The 15088-nt window shown below is 40.9% G+C and overlaps 2 protein-coding genes across 2 annotated transcripts in view; both read left to right on the plus strand.

Moving 5' to 3' along the window:
* LOC122691420 (putative protein ZNF720) overlaps positions 1–15088 on the plus strand; it is a 344658-nt gene that overhangs the window by 227350 nt on the left and 102220 nt on the right. The window lies entirely within an intron of this gene.
* The window catches only part of LOC122692444 (thymosin beta-4-like), a 567005-nt gene continuing 566144 nt past the window's right edge, over positions 14228–15088 (plus strand). The window contains exon 1 of the mRNA XM_043900008.1: positions 14228–14344. Coding sequence (XP_043755943.1) covers positions 14306–14344 — 39 coding nt within the window. The 5' untranslated portion in view covers positions 14228–14305. The remainder of the gene's footprint in view (positions 14345–15088) is intronic.

Below are 15088 nucleotides of genomic sequence, written 5' to 3' on the forward strand. Positions count from 1 at the left end.
CCTCCTTGTCCTCCTTCTTTCAACCTGGCTTCCTTTCCTCCTTTTGAAATCTTTGAAGACATCTGAAGTTTTGTGTCTCTATAGAAGGTTTTCTGAGAGACTGTATTCTTGTATTTAAGGGAGTGTCTGATGAGGACTGCCAGGTTTATATGTGTGTGTTTTCACTCTGTTCTGTGTTGTGATTTGTGACAGCCATTTTGCTTTGTCTGGCCACCATTTAGACCTGCCGCCATTTTGTTAGAACTTGATTTTCTTTTCCTGTGCCGTGAGACCACGGCTCTCAGGAACACTTATCTAGACCATCTCTAACTCCTGAGACTGAGAGAAAAAAAAAAAAAGCCTTTAAAAATGTTATTTATTTCAACTTTTTAAATAAACTAGTAAATTTTATATTGTAATATCTAATTCATGACCAAGCTTACAAAATGAAGCTAGATCTTGCACTGTGTCTGTCTAAATATGTTTTAGTATGTCTTTGTCTCTGGAAAATATTTTTTAGGTTAATTTGTAAATGAGCTCTATTTAATCGGCTTAAAAAAGGGGGTAAGCACATACAAATCAAATAATTCTAAATTAAACAAGAAATTCCAGGTTTAGGTGAACTGGGAAATATTCACTACTAAATACCTGATATTAATGTTTGTTTGTTGACCTATCTAATATAGACATGTCTTAGAGTAATTAACATCAAGTAGAATATTTTCGTTGTACCTAGGTTTAATATAAGTTAAATATTATACCTATTACAAGTTTGTCAACAAGGAAATTACCTCGAGTGAAAAAACTTCTAAAAAATGTAAATGAGGTATAAGTTTGTATATAAACTCTATTAAGAATAATTATTCTTTAAGAATATATGTCTACAATGGTCTCTCCAGATTGGTGTAACTTGAATTTCTAAGGGTTGTGCTAAACTAAGTATTGGAAGTCTATTAAATAATTAGGTCATTTCCAAATGAAATAAGATTTTGAAACATTTACTACTAAACACTGATTTCCTTTTACAGAAAAACTAAAGAGATTTGGGACTATAAATGAATAATGTTCGATGTCATCCTAAAATGTTTTAAGAAAGCAAGAGTTTTAGAAATTATCACTGGTATTTATGCTCACCAATCTATAAAATGCTAAAATAAAAGTTAGCTCTTGATTGCTAAAGGAAAGCAGGAAGTGTGCTTTCAGTAAAGTATGAAAAAATACTAAAAAGAGTTATGCATGATCAGAATTTTCTAAAATTGGATTACAATTAGTTAGATAAGTGGATTTTGTTAGGAATGACATGGTTGTAAGAAAACTGCTTAGAGCTAATTAGGTCCAAGATGGCTGAGCTGACTTTCACTAGACCTTGAGCCTTGGTATTTACGCCCATTGTGACATATCAACAAGCTAAATGATACACCCATCAACATTGACTAAATCTGACCAAATGTTCTAAAGCTTTTAATTGATCTTTTTGATAAAACTTCCTAAATCGAATTCTTTTGAAGTTCCTTTGACATCTAGCTAACTTTGGGGTGTTTCAGAGGGCCCCTGAAACATCCCAAAGAGGGATATCAAACTGTTTATTTGGTTGGTTTAATTACATGAAAAAGATTAGCAAATGAGTAATAAATCTGCTCATGTTATAATGTATGAAAAATTACTAATACAGATATCCTAGAAAGTATATGGAGTTCTTAACATTTTGATACATCTTGGTGTTCTAATGAGAAACCTGATGACTTCACAAAAGTTAACAAAGGACTGAATGAACCAGCGAATATGCTTATAATTTTTATGGTTTCTATCTGAGAAATTACAGGTTTAAATCGTGTGTTTTCCGGGAATAGGAAAAACCTTCCTCTCAAACTAGTTATAAAAATAATTTGGTAAAATTACACGTTATAAACAAAACAATTATATTTTCTCTCTATCTGACTCCTCCAGAAATTTGAAACTCTTAGGTTTCCAGTAAGTTTATCAAATGAGCTAAGAGGGTTATCTCACTAACAGGTACAAAAATCTCAAGGAATTTTTGAGACCTTAAAAAGAAAAGAGTTCACCTAGATTTGTTAGGCAAAATCTATGATAAGCCTTTGGTGTGAGTTTCCCAGCCCTGTTTTATATTAAAAGTTCAGTCTTAGATCCAATAAGTGTTTCAGCAAAATAAAATGTCTATGATCAGTTATGGTTATATAAATCATCAGACCAAAATTAGTGAAAACAGACCTATTTTGCAAGCAGACTAGCCTTAATTTGGTTGTACTTGATAAAAATGAGGGTAACTTTAGGGAGAAAAAGATATTTCAAAAAAAATGTTAAATCCCAGTAAAAAAAAAAAAAAAGAAAGAAAGAAAGAAAAAAAAAAGAAAATAAAAGGAAAACCATGATGACAGAATTTTTTTTTGACAGAAATTTTTATGTTAAAAATTATTGTATATATTTGTCCACCTCAATGCCAATTAATTTGCAAGTCTGGGTGGTGATAAAGATGTTTCCCACTAAAATATATTTTACCAATATGGACCCATCCCCAAGTAGTTACAGAAAATCTAAATAGACAAATATCTACAGAAAGATGGAAATTTATAAATTTCTCCCTCTAAAAGTACCCCCAATAGTAAGTTTTAACAGATGCTGTCTTGTTCAGTTGCTCAGTCGTGTCCGACTCTTTGCGATCCCATGGACTGCAGCACACCACGCTTCCCTGTCTATCATCAACGCCTGGAGCTTGCTCAAACTCCTGTCCATCGAGTCCGTGATGCCATCCAACCATCTCATTCTCTGTCATCCCCTTCTCCTCCTGCCTTCAATCTTTTCCAGCATCAGGGTCTTTTCCAGTGAGTCGAATCTTTGCATCAAGTAGCCAAAGTATTGGAGCTTCAGCTTCATCATCAGTCCTTTCAATGAATATTCAGGGTTGTTTCCCTTTAGGACGGACTGATTTGATCTTTTTGCAGTCCAAGGGACTCTCAAGAGTCTTCTCTAGCACCACAGTTTGAAAGCATCAATTCTTCGGCACTCAGCCTTCTTTATAGTCCAACTCACATCCGTATGTGACTACTGGAAAAACCCTAGCTTTGACTACACAGACCTTTGTTGACAAAGTGATGCCTCCGCTTTTAATATGCTATGTTTGTTTTGACTGTGTGGATCCCAACAAACTGTGGAAAATTCTTAACGAGATGGGAATACCAGACCACTTTACCTGCCTCCTGAGAAATCTATATGAAGGTCAAGAGGCAACAGTTAGAACTGGACATGGAAAAACGGACTGGTTCCAAATTGGGAAAGGAGGACCTTAAGGCTGTATATTGTCTCCCTGTCTACTTAATTTACATGCGGAATACATCATGCAAAATGCAGGGCTGGATGAAGCACAAGCTGGAATCATGATTGCTGGGAGAAATAACAATAGCCTCAGATATGCAGATGACACCACTCTTATGGCAGAGAGCGAAAAGGAACTGAAGAGCCTCTTGATGAAAGTAAAAGAGGAGAGTGAAAAAGCTGGCTTAAAACTCAACAATGAAAAAACTAAGATCATGGCATCCAGTGCCATCACTTCATGGCAAATAGATGGGGAAGCAATCGAAACAGTGACAGACTTTATTTTCTTGGACTTCAAAATCACTGCAAATGCTGACTGCAGTCATAAAATTAAAAGAGGCTTGCTCCTTGGAAGAAAAACTATGACCAATCTAGACAGCATATTAAAAAGCAGAGACATTACTTTGCCAACAAAGGTCCGTCTAGTCAAAGCTGTGGTTTTTCCAGTAGTCATGTATGGATGCGAGAGTTGGACCATAAGGAAAGCTGAGTGCCAAAGAATTATTGCTTTTGAACTGTGGTGTTGGAGAAGACTCTTGAGGGTCCCTTGGACTGCAAGGAGATCAAACCAGTCAGTCCTAAAGGAGATCAGTCCTGAATATTCATTGGAAGGACTGATGCTGAAGCTGAAACTCCAATACTTTGGCCACCTGATTCGAAGAACTGACTCGTTGGAATAGATCCTGATGCTGGGAAAGATTGAAGGTGGGAGGAGAAGGGGACGACAGAGGATAAGAGGGTTGGATGGCATCACTGACTCGATGGACATGAGTTTGAGCAAGCTCCAGGTGTTGGTGATGGACAGGGAAACGCGGTATGCTGCAGTCCATGGGGTCACAAAGAGTCGGACACGACTGAGCGACTAAAAGGAACTGTCATAGCTTTTCTCCCAAGGAGCAAGTGTCTTTTAATTTCATGGCTGCAGTAACCGTATGCAGTGATCTTGGATCCCAAGAAAATAAAGTCTGCCACTGTTTCCCTTTTTCCCAGATCTAAGTCTGGGAAAGTATAATAACCTCTGTCTAGTGGTGTTAGTCCTCTGTGCTACCCAGAAACTCTCCTAACTCAGGAGGACAGAATTTGATTTCCCGGATTCTCAGAAACCTACTGTATTTGCCACATTCTCATCTCTGTCATCTGTTCATCAGAACACTCCCCCCTCCTCCACTAGCAGCCTAAGGCTTTGGAGGGATCAAAGAGAGCTTCCTTGCAGTTTCCGCCATGCATTTCCAGAGAGCTCTCATGTGAGCTCTCAATGGGTTGTGTGTTCCTCACTAAGGAAAAGCAGCATCACACACAGCATCTGGGGCTTCCTTGGTGGCTCAGTGGGTAAAAAAATCCTTGTGCCAATGCAGGAGACACAGGTTCGATCCCTGATCCAGGAAGATCCCACATACCTTGGAGCAACTAAACCCCTGCACCGTAACTATAGATTCTGTGCTCTAGGGTCCAGGAGCCACAACTACTGAGCCCAGGAGCTGCAACTACTGAAGCCTGCGTGCCCTAGAGCCTGTGCTCCGCAACAAGAGAAGCCACTGCAGTGAGAAGCCCACACATTTCAAGGAAGAGTAGCTCCCCTCTTCGCAACTAGAGAGGAGCCCCTGCGTGCAGCAACCACAGAAAAGACTGGGCAGCAACGAAGACCCTGCACAGCCAAAAATAAATAAATAAATAAAAATTTTGGAAAAAGCGTGTTCTTGCATATCTTGGTCAGTTATAACTGCCTCAATGAAACCTCTACAACTTGATGTTTTTCCCCTTTTATCTCACTTAAGTGATCAGAAATTTTCATTCAAATCTCCTAAGTGGCATCAATTTCTTCAGTTAACATTAATTTCTCAATGCATGAGAAAAATTCAAAAGCACTCATAAATTCCGATCGAGTCCTGCATGGATGACACACGTACGTGAGAACACCAAGAGCTCTGTAGTCGTAACACAGACAAGGAAGGCTCGAGACTGTGAATGGTGTAGCAAAAATACTTACAAGGAAAACACAAAAACTGGAGATAACTCAGCAATAAAACATGTAGATTTTTCTCCTAAATTTAGGGTCTCAGTTGTGCAACAAGACAGCAGGTACCCTCTCTCCACACGAAGAATTCTTCATCCTGTGTATTTTCTATCTCTTACTTCAGATTACAGCCTCGATCTATTGAATTCTTTTTCTTTTTTTAAAACTCATTGTATTTATTTATCTTTGGCTGTGCCAGGTCTGCATTGCTGTGTGGTCTTTTCTTGAGCTGCAGTGAGGTGGGGCTACTCTCTAGCTGCGGTTGTGGGCTTCTGATTGCGGTGGCATCTCTTGTTGGGGAGCAGGGGTCCCAGGTGTGTGGGCTCAGGAGTTGCAGCATGTGGGCTCTGGCCACAGGTTCTTGGTTCCAAATAGGAAAAGGAGTACGTCAAGGCTGTACATTGTCACCCTGCTTATTTAACTTATATGCAGAGTACATCATGAGAAATGCTGGGCGGGATGAAGCACAAGCTGGAATCAAGATTGCTGGGAGAAATATCAATAACCTCAGACATGCAGATGACACCACCATTATGGCAGAAAATGAAGAAAACTAAAGAGCCTCTTGATGAAAGTGAAAGAGGAGAGTGAAAAAGTTTGCTTAAAGCTCAACATTCAGAAAACTAAGATCATGGCATCTGGTCCCATCACTTCATGGCAAACAGATGGGGAAACAGTGAAAACAGTGGTTGACTTTATTTTTCTGGGCTCCAAAATCACTGCAGATGGTGAGTGCAGCCATGAAATTAAAAGATGCTTACTCCTTAGAAGGCAAGTTATGACCAACCTAGATAGCATCTTAAAAAGCAGAGACATTACTTTGTCAACAAAGGTCCATCTAGTCAAGGCTATGGCTTTTCCAGTGGTCATGTATGGATGTGAGATTTGGACTATAAAGAAAGCTGAGCGCCAAAGAATTGATGCTTTTGAACTGTGGTGTTGGAGAAGACTCTTGAGAGTCCCTTGGACTGCAAGGAGGTCCAACCAGTCCATCCTAAAGGAGATAGTCCTGGGTATTCATTGGAAGGACTGATGCTGAAGATGAAACTCCAATACTTTGGCCACCTGATGCGGAGAGCTGGCTGATTTGAAAAGACCCTGATGCTGGGAAAGATTGAAGGCAGGAGGAGAAGGGGACGACAGAGGATGAGATGGTTGGATGGCATCACCAACTCGATGGACATGGGTTTGGGTGGATTCCAGGAGCTGGTGATGGACAGGGAGGCCTGGCGTGCTGAGGTTCATGGGGTCACAAACAGTCGGACACAAGTGAGCGACTGAACTGAACTGGTGAGGGATCTTCCCAGATCAGGGATCGAACCTGTGTCTTCTGCCTTGTTTTTGTTGTTCAGTTGCTCAGTCATGTCCAACTCTTTGTCTTAGTAGGCAGATTCTTTACCCCTGAGTCTCCAGGGAAGCCCCTGAAGTATTTTTCTTTCAATTACAGATACTCTGTAATGTACCCATCAGCTTCACTGTGTTTGTTCACTTCTTATAATTGCCTAAGCAACACGATCACTTATGAAGTTTCCAGATTTTCTCCTGATCAATTGTCACAATAAACTGTTTAACCCTGATGAAGTCAATTATAAGAAATGAAAGAAACAATCAGAAAAAAAAAAGATTCTCTTAGTGCTCCTCTCAAATTAAGAAGGAAGGAATGGAACGTATTAAACAAAATCAAATTAATATGCTCATAGGGAAATTAATCTCATCTTGAAACTAATTTCTGACCCCCATGAAATTTCATAAAAGCTATTCTTAAAATCCTTGAGCAGATAAGTAAAGTTCATAATTTAGTTCATAAATTTTGAACTAAAAAAAAAAAAAAAACCCCACAAAATAAATTTTTCATAATTAACAGGCCAGCAAGCAAAACAGGATCTGCATGGAAAGAATCTCAAAACAAGGATTCATGAAATATGAGAGAAATGAATTCAACAAAAAGTAAACAAATTAGATTTACTTTATGATTCTAAGGCTTTTAGTTAGTAACTCATCAAAAGTTATGAAATGACCAGTTTTGATTTAACATTTCTGAATGCTGCAAAAGACATGTGTATAAACACATATACCCACACTGCTTTTCTTCTTAGGTTTCACACTCTTAAAATACACCTTCATATATTTACATTTTGCATTCAGTGTAGGTCAAAGCCATGAAATACTGTGTTCCATAAGTTGAGACACAGAACATGTGCAAAGAAATATATAGCATAAAATTGTATAAATGATTCCAGATTTTGATAAATATGGCTTTAATTATATTTTTGTGACTTTCTTAAATTTACATTTGTTAAAAGGAACCTCCAGCAAGAATGGAGAGTCTCAGTTCAACATAAAAGCACAATGGAAATTGATAGAGATGAGTTTATTACTCAAGGTCTTGAGTGAATTAACTACAAGCCTTGAGGGCCCCCTGAGGGAGGTCAAGGCGAGAACCAGGCAGAGAAAGCTGCAGTACTGGGGATTCAGGCCTTTCTAAGTGACACTGGGTGAAGTGCTCTGGGCTCCTCAGGCTGAGTGTGGATGGGTCCATTCAAACCAAAGGAGCAGGATTCTGGTGAGCTCATTGAAGGGAGGCCTGTGAAGTAAGCCCTGGGGTTCAGCAAGACTGCTGATCTCAAGGAAGGTGGTCATCTAGTGCAGGTGCTCACAGAACTGGCTGGTGTGAGTTCAAGGACCTGCAGGCTGCCTGCTCCCCAGACAGACGCTGAGGCAGCAACAGCATGGAGCAGTTCAGGGGAGCTCTCAACAGTACTCTGTACGATCCTTCTTATTAGAGCCATCACAACATCCCAGCAGTTACAGAGGGGCGTGGGGAAGGTACACTGTAGAAATTATGGAAAATATGTGACATTATTTGAGGATTAAGGCCAGAAAGGAAACTAATTTCTATAGATGCCATCCCTCTGTGCTAGCAAATAGTTTATGCTCCATTTCTTCCCTGCAACCTTAAACAAGGTGGGAGAGGTTAAAGTTGGTGGTGGGTTAACACTTCATTCCACATCAACTGTAACACTAAAAACCACTCAGTTTTATTAATTAACATATATTAATAGCACATACAATTGACATAAAACCTTTTACGGTTCACTGTGGGATCCTTGATCAAAATAATCAATTACAAGCATAGAGAAAGATATTCATTCCTTTGATATAATGATCTGAGAAAAGTATTTCTATGGTATACAGAACGGAGGCTAATTGTTTCATAAACAGGAACCTACATTAATCACATGACTTTTCCAGGAAGGGTGTCCAGTACTTTTCTAGGGTATCAGAGAAGATGTCATTATTTCAGCCATGTCAACTAATATTCTGTTGATATTATAAAGATATTACAAAGATATATCAAGATTTCAGTGAACTGTTGATATTATAAAGATACATCAAGATTTCAGTGATACTATAAAGATATACCAAGATTTCAGTGAACTGTCATTGTTTCATCTTTAAAAAATAAGTGACATAACTAGTGAAAACTTGGAAAAAACCTGTGTTACTTTAACACACAGAATCATTCCCTGATCACTGACGTCATGGTGACCTCCAGGGATGTTTGACTTCAATGACAGAACGCCTCCATTTAGATGTTCACTGTACATTTTGCATTACTGTGTCCTAAATCTTCTAATGAAGAATAAATATAAATCATGCCCTCCTAATACACAAGGGCTTCTCTTATCTTTGAGGCATCAACCATCAAAAACATAAGTTCATATACAGTGATTCTCCTTTAGAGTGAAAGCAGAGAAGAGCAACTGATGAAATGCTTTCTAGTGCACATTCTCTAATACTTATTTAGATTTGATTACTGATTAAGAACTTTCCTACATTTGATTCACATCCTTGATTTCTCTTGGCAGTAATGTTTACATTATGAGAAACTGTTCCAGTTTGGTTATGTCCATCATAACATCCTCTCTGCCCTTCACATGCCTTCGTATGTTCCCAGTCTTTCATTAAAGGTAAATTTAAAAGGTGAAATATTTCATATAATTTTTGATTTTCTATTGGACGTAAATCTTTGAAGCCTGGATTTCTTGGCATCACACACTGGGTGTGAAGAGAAGATGCAGCTGAAAGGGCAAATAACAAGTTCTTCTACTTACTATTCTCAGTGAATATGGTTTTCAATTTACAAAAAACTGATACACCCTTAGCTAGATTAAGAATGAAACAGAGAAGGAAGAAGTCAAGATGACAGAGGATTCGGAAGACATGGAATTCATCTTTCTACACGAATGCATCAAGAATACGTCTACAAATGGAATAATTCTCACAGAGTTCCTACTGAACACCAGCAGAGGACCATGGACACCTAAAAGGACAAGGAAGATTCTGTTAGTCAGGTGGGACCAAAGAAAATGAAGGAAAGGGAAGAGGAGAGGAAGTGGGGCGGGACCTGCAGCCCTAGAGGGGAGCTCACCGGGATGGAAGGGAGCCTCATTCTCTGATGGGAAGAGAAGGCAGCACCAGTCAGAGGCAGGCAGGATGGAGTGAGACCTCCGCAGCTGGTACTGACCCCAGCCCTGCTCCCCCAAGCCTGAGAGGGTGTCCACCATTGCACACAAGGGCTGGGTCCTCAAATGTGGGGTTTGGAGAGCAGACCCAGGCAGAGGACTGCTGTTGGCTGTGAGGAGACACCTGAAGGGATGGGAGGGAGGAAGGAGCTCTGCAAACAGGAATGCTTGGGGAGGAAGCCTGAACCACCAAAGCGCAGAGCAGCGTCGTCGAGTGAGGCCCGCAGGGAAGAACCACCACTGCAGCCCCTCTCCTCCTATGCCAGCCCCTCCTGGCCAGGCACTAGCAGGCACTCCCACCGGGTGGGGTGCTCTCACGACCCCAGCTGCCACCTCCTCCCCCATGACCCTCCCCACCAGGGTGGACTCCTGTGCTCCAGGGTAGCCCTAGGAACAGGCGCCTGTGGGGGGCCCAAGCGCACAGAGGGGCAGAAAGCACAACTGAGCCCCAGGGTCGTGCATCTAAGGAAGAAAAAGTTAAATCTCACAGCTGCACAGGCCACGATTTTATACCCCCACGAGTGGCTTTGTCAACTCAGCACCTACAGAAAGCCTGATTAGACAATAAGGACTCCCACAGTCCTGAAAGGTGTAGCTTGAGCAACTGTAGACTCTGTGAGCTTGTACTTGAGGGAGCTGGACCAAGCCAGAGTCTGAGCTGCCCGCATGGCACCACAGCAGGTCCAGGTCCATGAATGCAATCCTTGGCCCTGACTTGGATCTATGCTGGTGACCTGGTGAAAACAACATCTGAGAGACACCAGGGCCATGTGCCAGCATGCCCATGGTTGAGGTGGGGCCAAGGGCAGTGCCAACCAGGGTCTATAGGAGCTTGCACAAGGCATGGAGGTGACGCACAGAACACTCTCCGAGGGGAATGGCCCCAGAGCAGCAGTGATTTGTTTCTACTGTATATATGAACTTATGTTTTTGATGGTTGTTGCCCAATGGTAAGAGAAGCCCTTCTATATGAAGTGGGAATCATTTACATTTATTCTCCAATTTATAAGATTAAGAACACAGTCATGTTATATACACACTAAACCTCTGAATGGAGGTATTTCTCACTGATGTCAAACACCTCTGTGGTCACCATGATGTAAGTGTTCAGGGAATAATTCAAAGTAAGACAGAAGTTTGCTCTAAGTTTTCAATAATTATGTCACTTGCTTTTTAAGCATAAAAGAAGGATAGTTCATGAAAATCTAAGGTATTTTGATAACAGCAACATAGAGAAATCATGCATATTATCTGGCAGGCTTGAAGTAAGGACACCTTCTCTTCTATCTGATGTAAGTATAGAAAACTCTTTCTGGAAAAGTCATATTAATATAATGAATGTCCATCCATGTTTAGTAAATTAGCCTCCATTTTGTAAACCATATAAATCACATTCTCAGATCATTTCATCAGAGAAACAGGACAGTTTTTAGAAGCTTGTAGTGTGTATTTTAATCAAGGATCAAACAACAATTGGAAAAGGTTTTATTCCATCTCTGTCAAATTAATGCATCTTAATTAATAAAAGTGAATGGTTTTTCAATGTTACAATTGATGTGGAATGAATGAAGGGTTAACGCACCACCAGCATTAACTTCTCCCACCTATTTAAGGTTGCAGGAAAGGTAACGTAATGATAAACTATTTGAAGCACAGGGGGATGACATCTGTAGAAATTAGTTCCTTCCTGCCATTAAACCTCTCATAACTTCATATATTTCCCACCATTTCTACGTTGTATCTCCTCTTTGATTTTTATCTACTTGGACTTCATGGTGGTTCTAATAAGAAGGATCATACAGAGTACTGTTGAGAGCTCCCCTGAACTGCTCCATGCTGTTGCTGCCTCAGCGTCTGTCTGGGGAGCAGACAGCCTACAGGTCCTTGAACTCACACCAGCCAGTCCTGTGAGCAGCTGCACTAGATGACCACCTTCCTTGGGACCAGCAGTCATGCTGAACCCCAGGGTCTACTGCACGGGCCCCCCTTCAGTGATACAGTCAGACCTCATGAGAATCCTGCTCGTCTTTCTTTGAATGGACCCCTCTACACTCAGCCTGTGCCGCACACAGCACTTCACCCAGGGTCAGGTCTGAACCCCAAGTACTGGAATTTTCTCTGCCTGGTTCTAGCCTTGACCTTCCTCAGGGGCCCTCAAGGCTTACTGTGAATTCTCTGAGGACCTAAAGTCATAAACTCATCTGCTGCAATTGTCCTTTGTTCTTCTGTTAGCTAAAACTTTTCAGGGGCACATTTAAGCAAATGTAAGTTTAACAAAGTCACAAAAAGAATAATCAAAAGCTATAACGGGAAAATTGTGAACCAAGATTTATAAAATCTTACCCTGTATCATTCTTAGCACATGTGTCTTGTAAGGCTAAAGGAACTGTTTTCTCATGGCTTTGCCATACTTTGAATGCAATATATAAATATCTGAAGATATATACATAATATGATTTATATAACACACATTGAATACAAGATATAAATATCTGAAGGTATACATGTTAGCAATGAGAAAACCAAGAAGGAATATGTGAGTGTATGTGTATTCTTACATATTTAACTTAGAGAATTTAGAAATGCTAGATCAAAACTGGTCATTTCAGAATTGCAGATGATTTACTAAAAGCTATAAAACTTGTCAATTTGTTGATTAATCTGTTTTGTCTACTTTTCATAGAATTCATTTCCTTAAATGTCAGGAGGTTATGTTTTTTAAGGAACTTCCACACAGTCCAGCCACGTGACTGCACCAGCTTACATTCCCTCCAGCCATGTAGGAGGTTCCCTGATCTCCAAGCCCCTTCAGCGTTTATTATATTATTAGTGGGCTTTTTGCTCATTGTTCTTCTGACTGGCATGCGGTGATACATCCCTGTAGCTTTGCTCTGTATTTCTTATTGTTTAGCGGTGGTGAGCATCTTTCTTTTGCCTCCTGCCCATCGAAAAGAGCAAGCTGCCCCACCCAGCCTCAGCAGCTCTGGGGCACAGGCTTAGTCTCCTGACAGCATGTGGAGTATTCCTGCACCAGGGATGAAGCCCTTGTCCCCTGCAGTGTGAGATGGATTCTCCACCACCGGGTGACCAGTATGTTTAGCATTTTTTCCTTTTGAGACATATAGATATATATTTACTTATTGGAATATAATTGCTTTACAATGTTGTGCTAGTTTGTGCTGTATGACATTGTCAATCAGCCGTAAGTATACATAAATCTTCTCCCTCTTGGCCCTCCCTCCCGTGGTCTCCGTTTCACCCCTCTCCTCAGCACAGAGCACCAAGCTGAGCTCCCTGTGGTAAACAGCAGCTTCCCACCAGCTACCTATTTTCACCGTCAATTCAGTTCACTTGCTCAGTCGTGTCTGACTCTTTGAGACCCCATGGAGTGCTGCATGCCAGGTCTCCCTGTCCATCACCAACTCCTGGAGCTTGATCAAACTCATGTCCATTGAGTCAGTGATGCCATCCAACCACCTCATCCTCTGTCGTCCCCATCCCCTCCCCCTTTCAATCTGTCCCAGCGTCAGGGTCTCTTCAAATGAGTCAGTTCTTCACATCAGATGGTCAAAGTATTGAAATTTCAGCTTCAACATCAGTCCTTCCAATGAATATCAGGACTGATTTCCTTTATCTCTTTGGATCTGCTTGCAGTCCAAGGGACTCTCAAGAGTCTTCTCCAACGTTTTACCCATGGTGGTGTACATATGTCAATGGTACCCTTTCAATTGGTCCCCCTCTTCTTCTCCTGCTGTGACCACGTCTGATCTCTATATTTGTGCAAATATTGCCTTAACAGATATGTATGGAATTTAAAAAATGGTATTGATGAACTTATTTACTCAGCAGGAATATAGGCACAGAGGTAGTTCTTAAGCTTTTGCATGTTAAGCTTTCAAGGCATACAGGACTAAATAAACAGTGGATATTTATCAACAGGCCTGTGGTCATATCCCAGTAAACAGAATGGAATTTATCACTTTGTTCTGTTACAGAGATGATTAACATATTCTTTTAGGCAACAGAGTCCAAGTAGAAGTATTGAGGCTCTTTTATGGGGGGGTGGGGGGCGGGTGGGATCTGATTTTCCATTGGTATGCCATTTCTATAGACACCCGGTCGCAAAGTTCAGAGTCCACTGGGAGGGTGACCATGCGTGTAGCCTAATGCTCACAGCCTGGCCTAAGACGGAGTTCAGCTCTGTCTGTTTCCTCTTTCATTACTAAGTGAAAGAAGCCCATTTGAAAATGCTAGACTCGGCAGCGGCCACAGCGCAGACCAGACTTCACTCGCTCGCAGCTCGCTCCCTGCCCTCTGCAACAATGTCTGACAAGCCCGGTATGGTGGAGATTGAGAAATTCGATAAGTCGAAATTGAAGAAAATGGAAACGCAAGAGAAAAACCCACTGCCTTGGAAAGAAACGATTGAACAGGAGAAGCAAGCAGGCGAGTGGTAATGAAGCGTGCGCCGCCAGTGTGCACTGTACATTCCACAAGCATTGCCTTCTTATTTTACTTCTTTTATCTGTTTAACTTTGTAAAATGCAAAGAGGTTGGATCGAGTTTAAATGACTGTGCTACCCCTTTTCACATCAAAGAATGGAGAACTACTGACAACGTAGGCCACGCCTGCCTCTCCCATCTGTCTATGTGGCTGGCAGGGAAGGAAAAGAACTTGCATGTTGGTGAAGGAGGAAGCTGGGCGGGACGACAGTGAATTCTAGAGTAAAAAGCTGGTCCAAGGTGTTCTGCGGGCTGTAAAATAAAGTTTAATCAGAGTGCCATTTTTTTTTGTTGTTGTTCAAATGATTTTAATTATTGGAATGCACAATTCTTTTAATATGCAAATAAAAAGTTTTAAAACCTGGAAAAAAAAAAAAAAGAAAATGCTAGAAAAAGTAGGATTTTTACGATATGACTTTTTGGTGTAGGTAAATGTACTTATGTGTGCTCAGTTGTGTCTGAGTATTTGTGATCCCAGGGGCTGTAGCCTGCCAGGGTCACCTCTGTCCATAGATTTCCCAGGAAAGGATACTGGAGTGGGTTGCCATCTCTTCTTCCAGGGGATCTTCCTGACCCAAGGATCGAACCCACATCACGTGGATGTCCTGCATCGGCAGGCAGATTCCTTACCACTCAGTCACCTGGGAATCTAGTAAGAAATATAGAAGAGATTGAAAAGGTCCATGATTACCATGGATTTCAAAGGAGGGACTATGAATACCTAAGTCTAGAGAAC

This window comes from Cervus elaphus, chromosome 4, assembly GCF_910594005.1.
Source record: "Cervus elaphus chromosome 4, mCerEla1.1, whole genome shotgun sequence".
Lineage (NCBI taxonomy): Eukaryota > Metazoa > Chordata > Mammalia > Artiodactyla > Cervidae > Cervus > Cervus elaphus.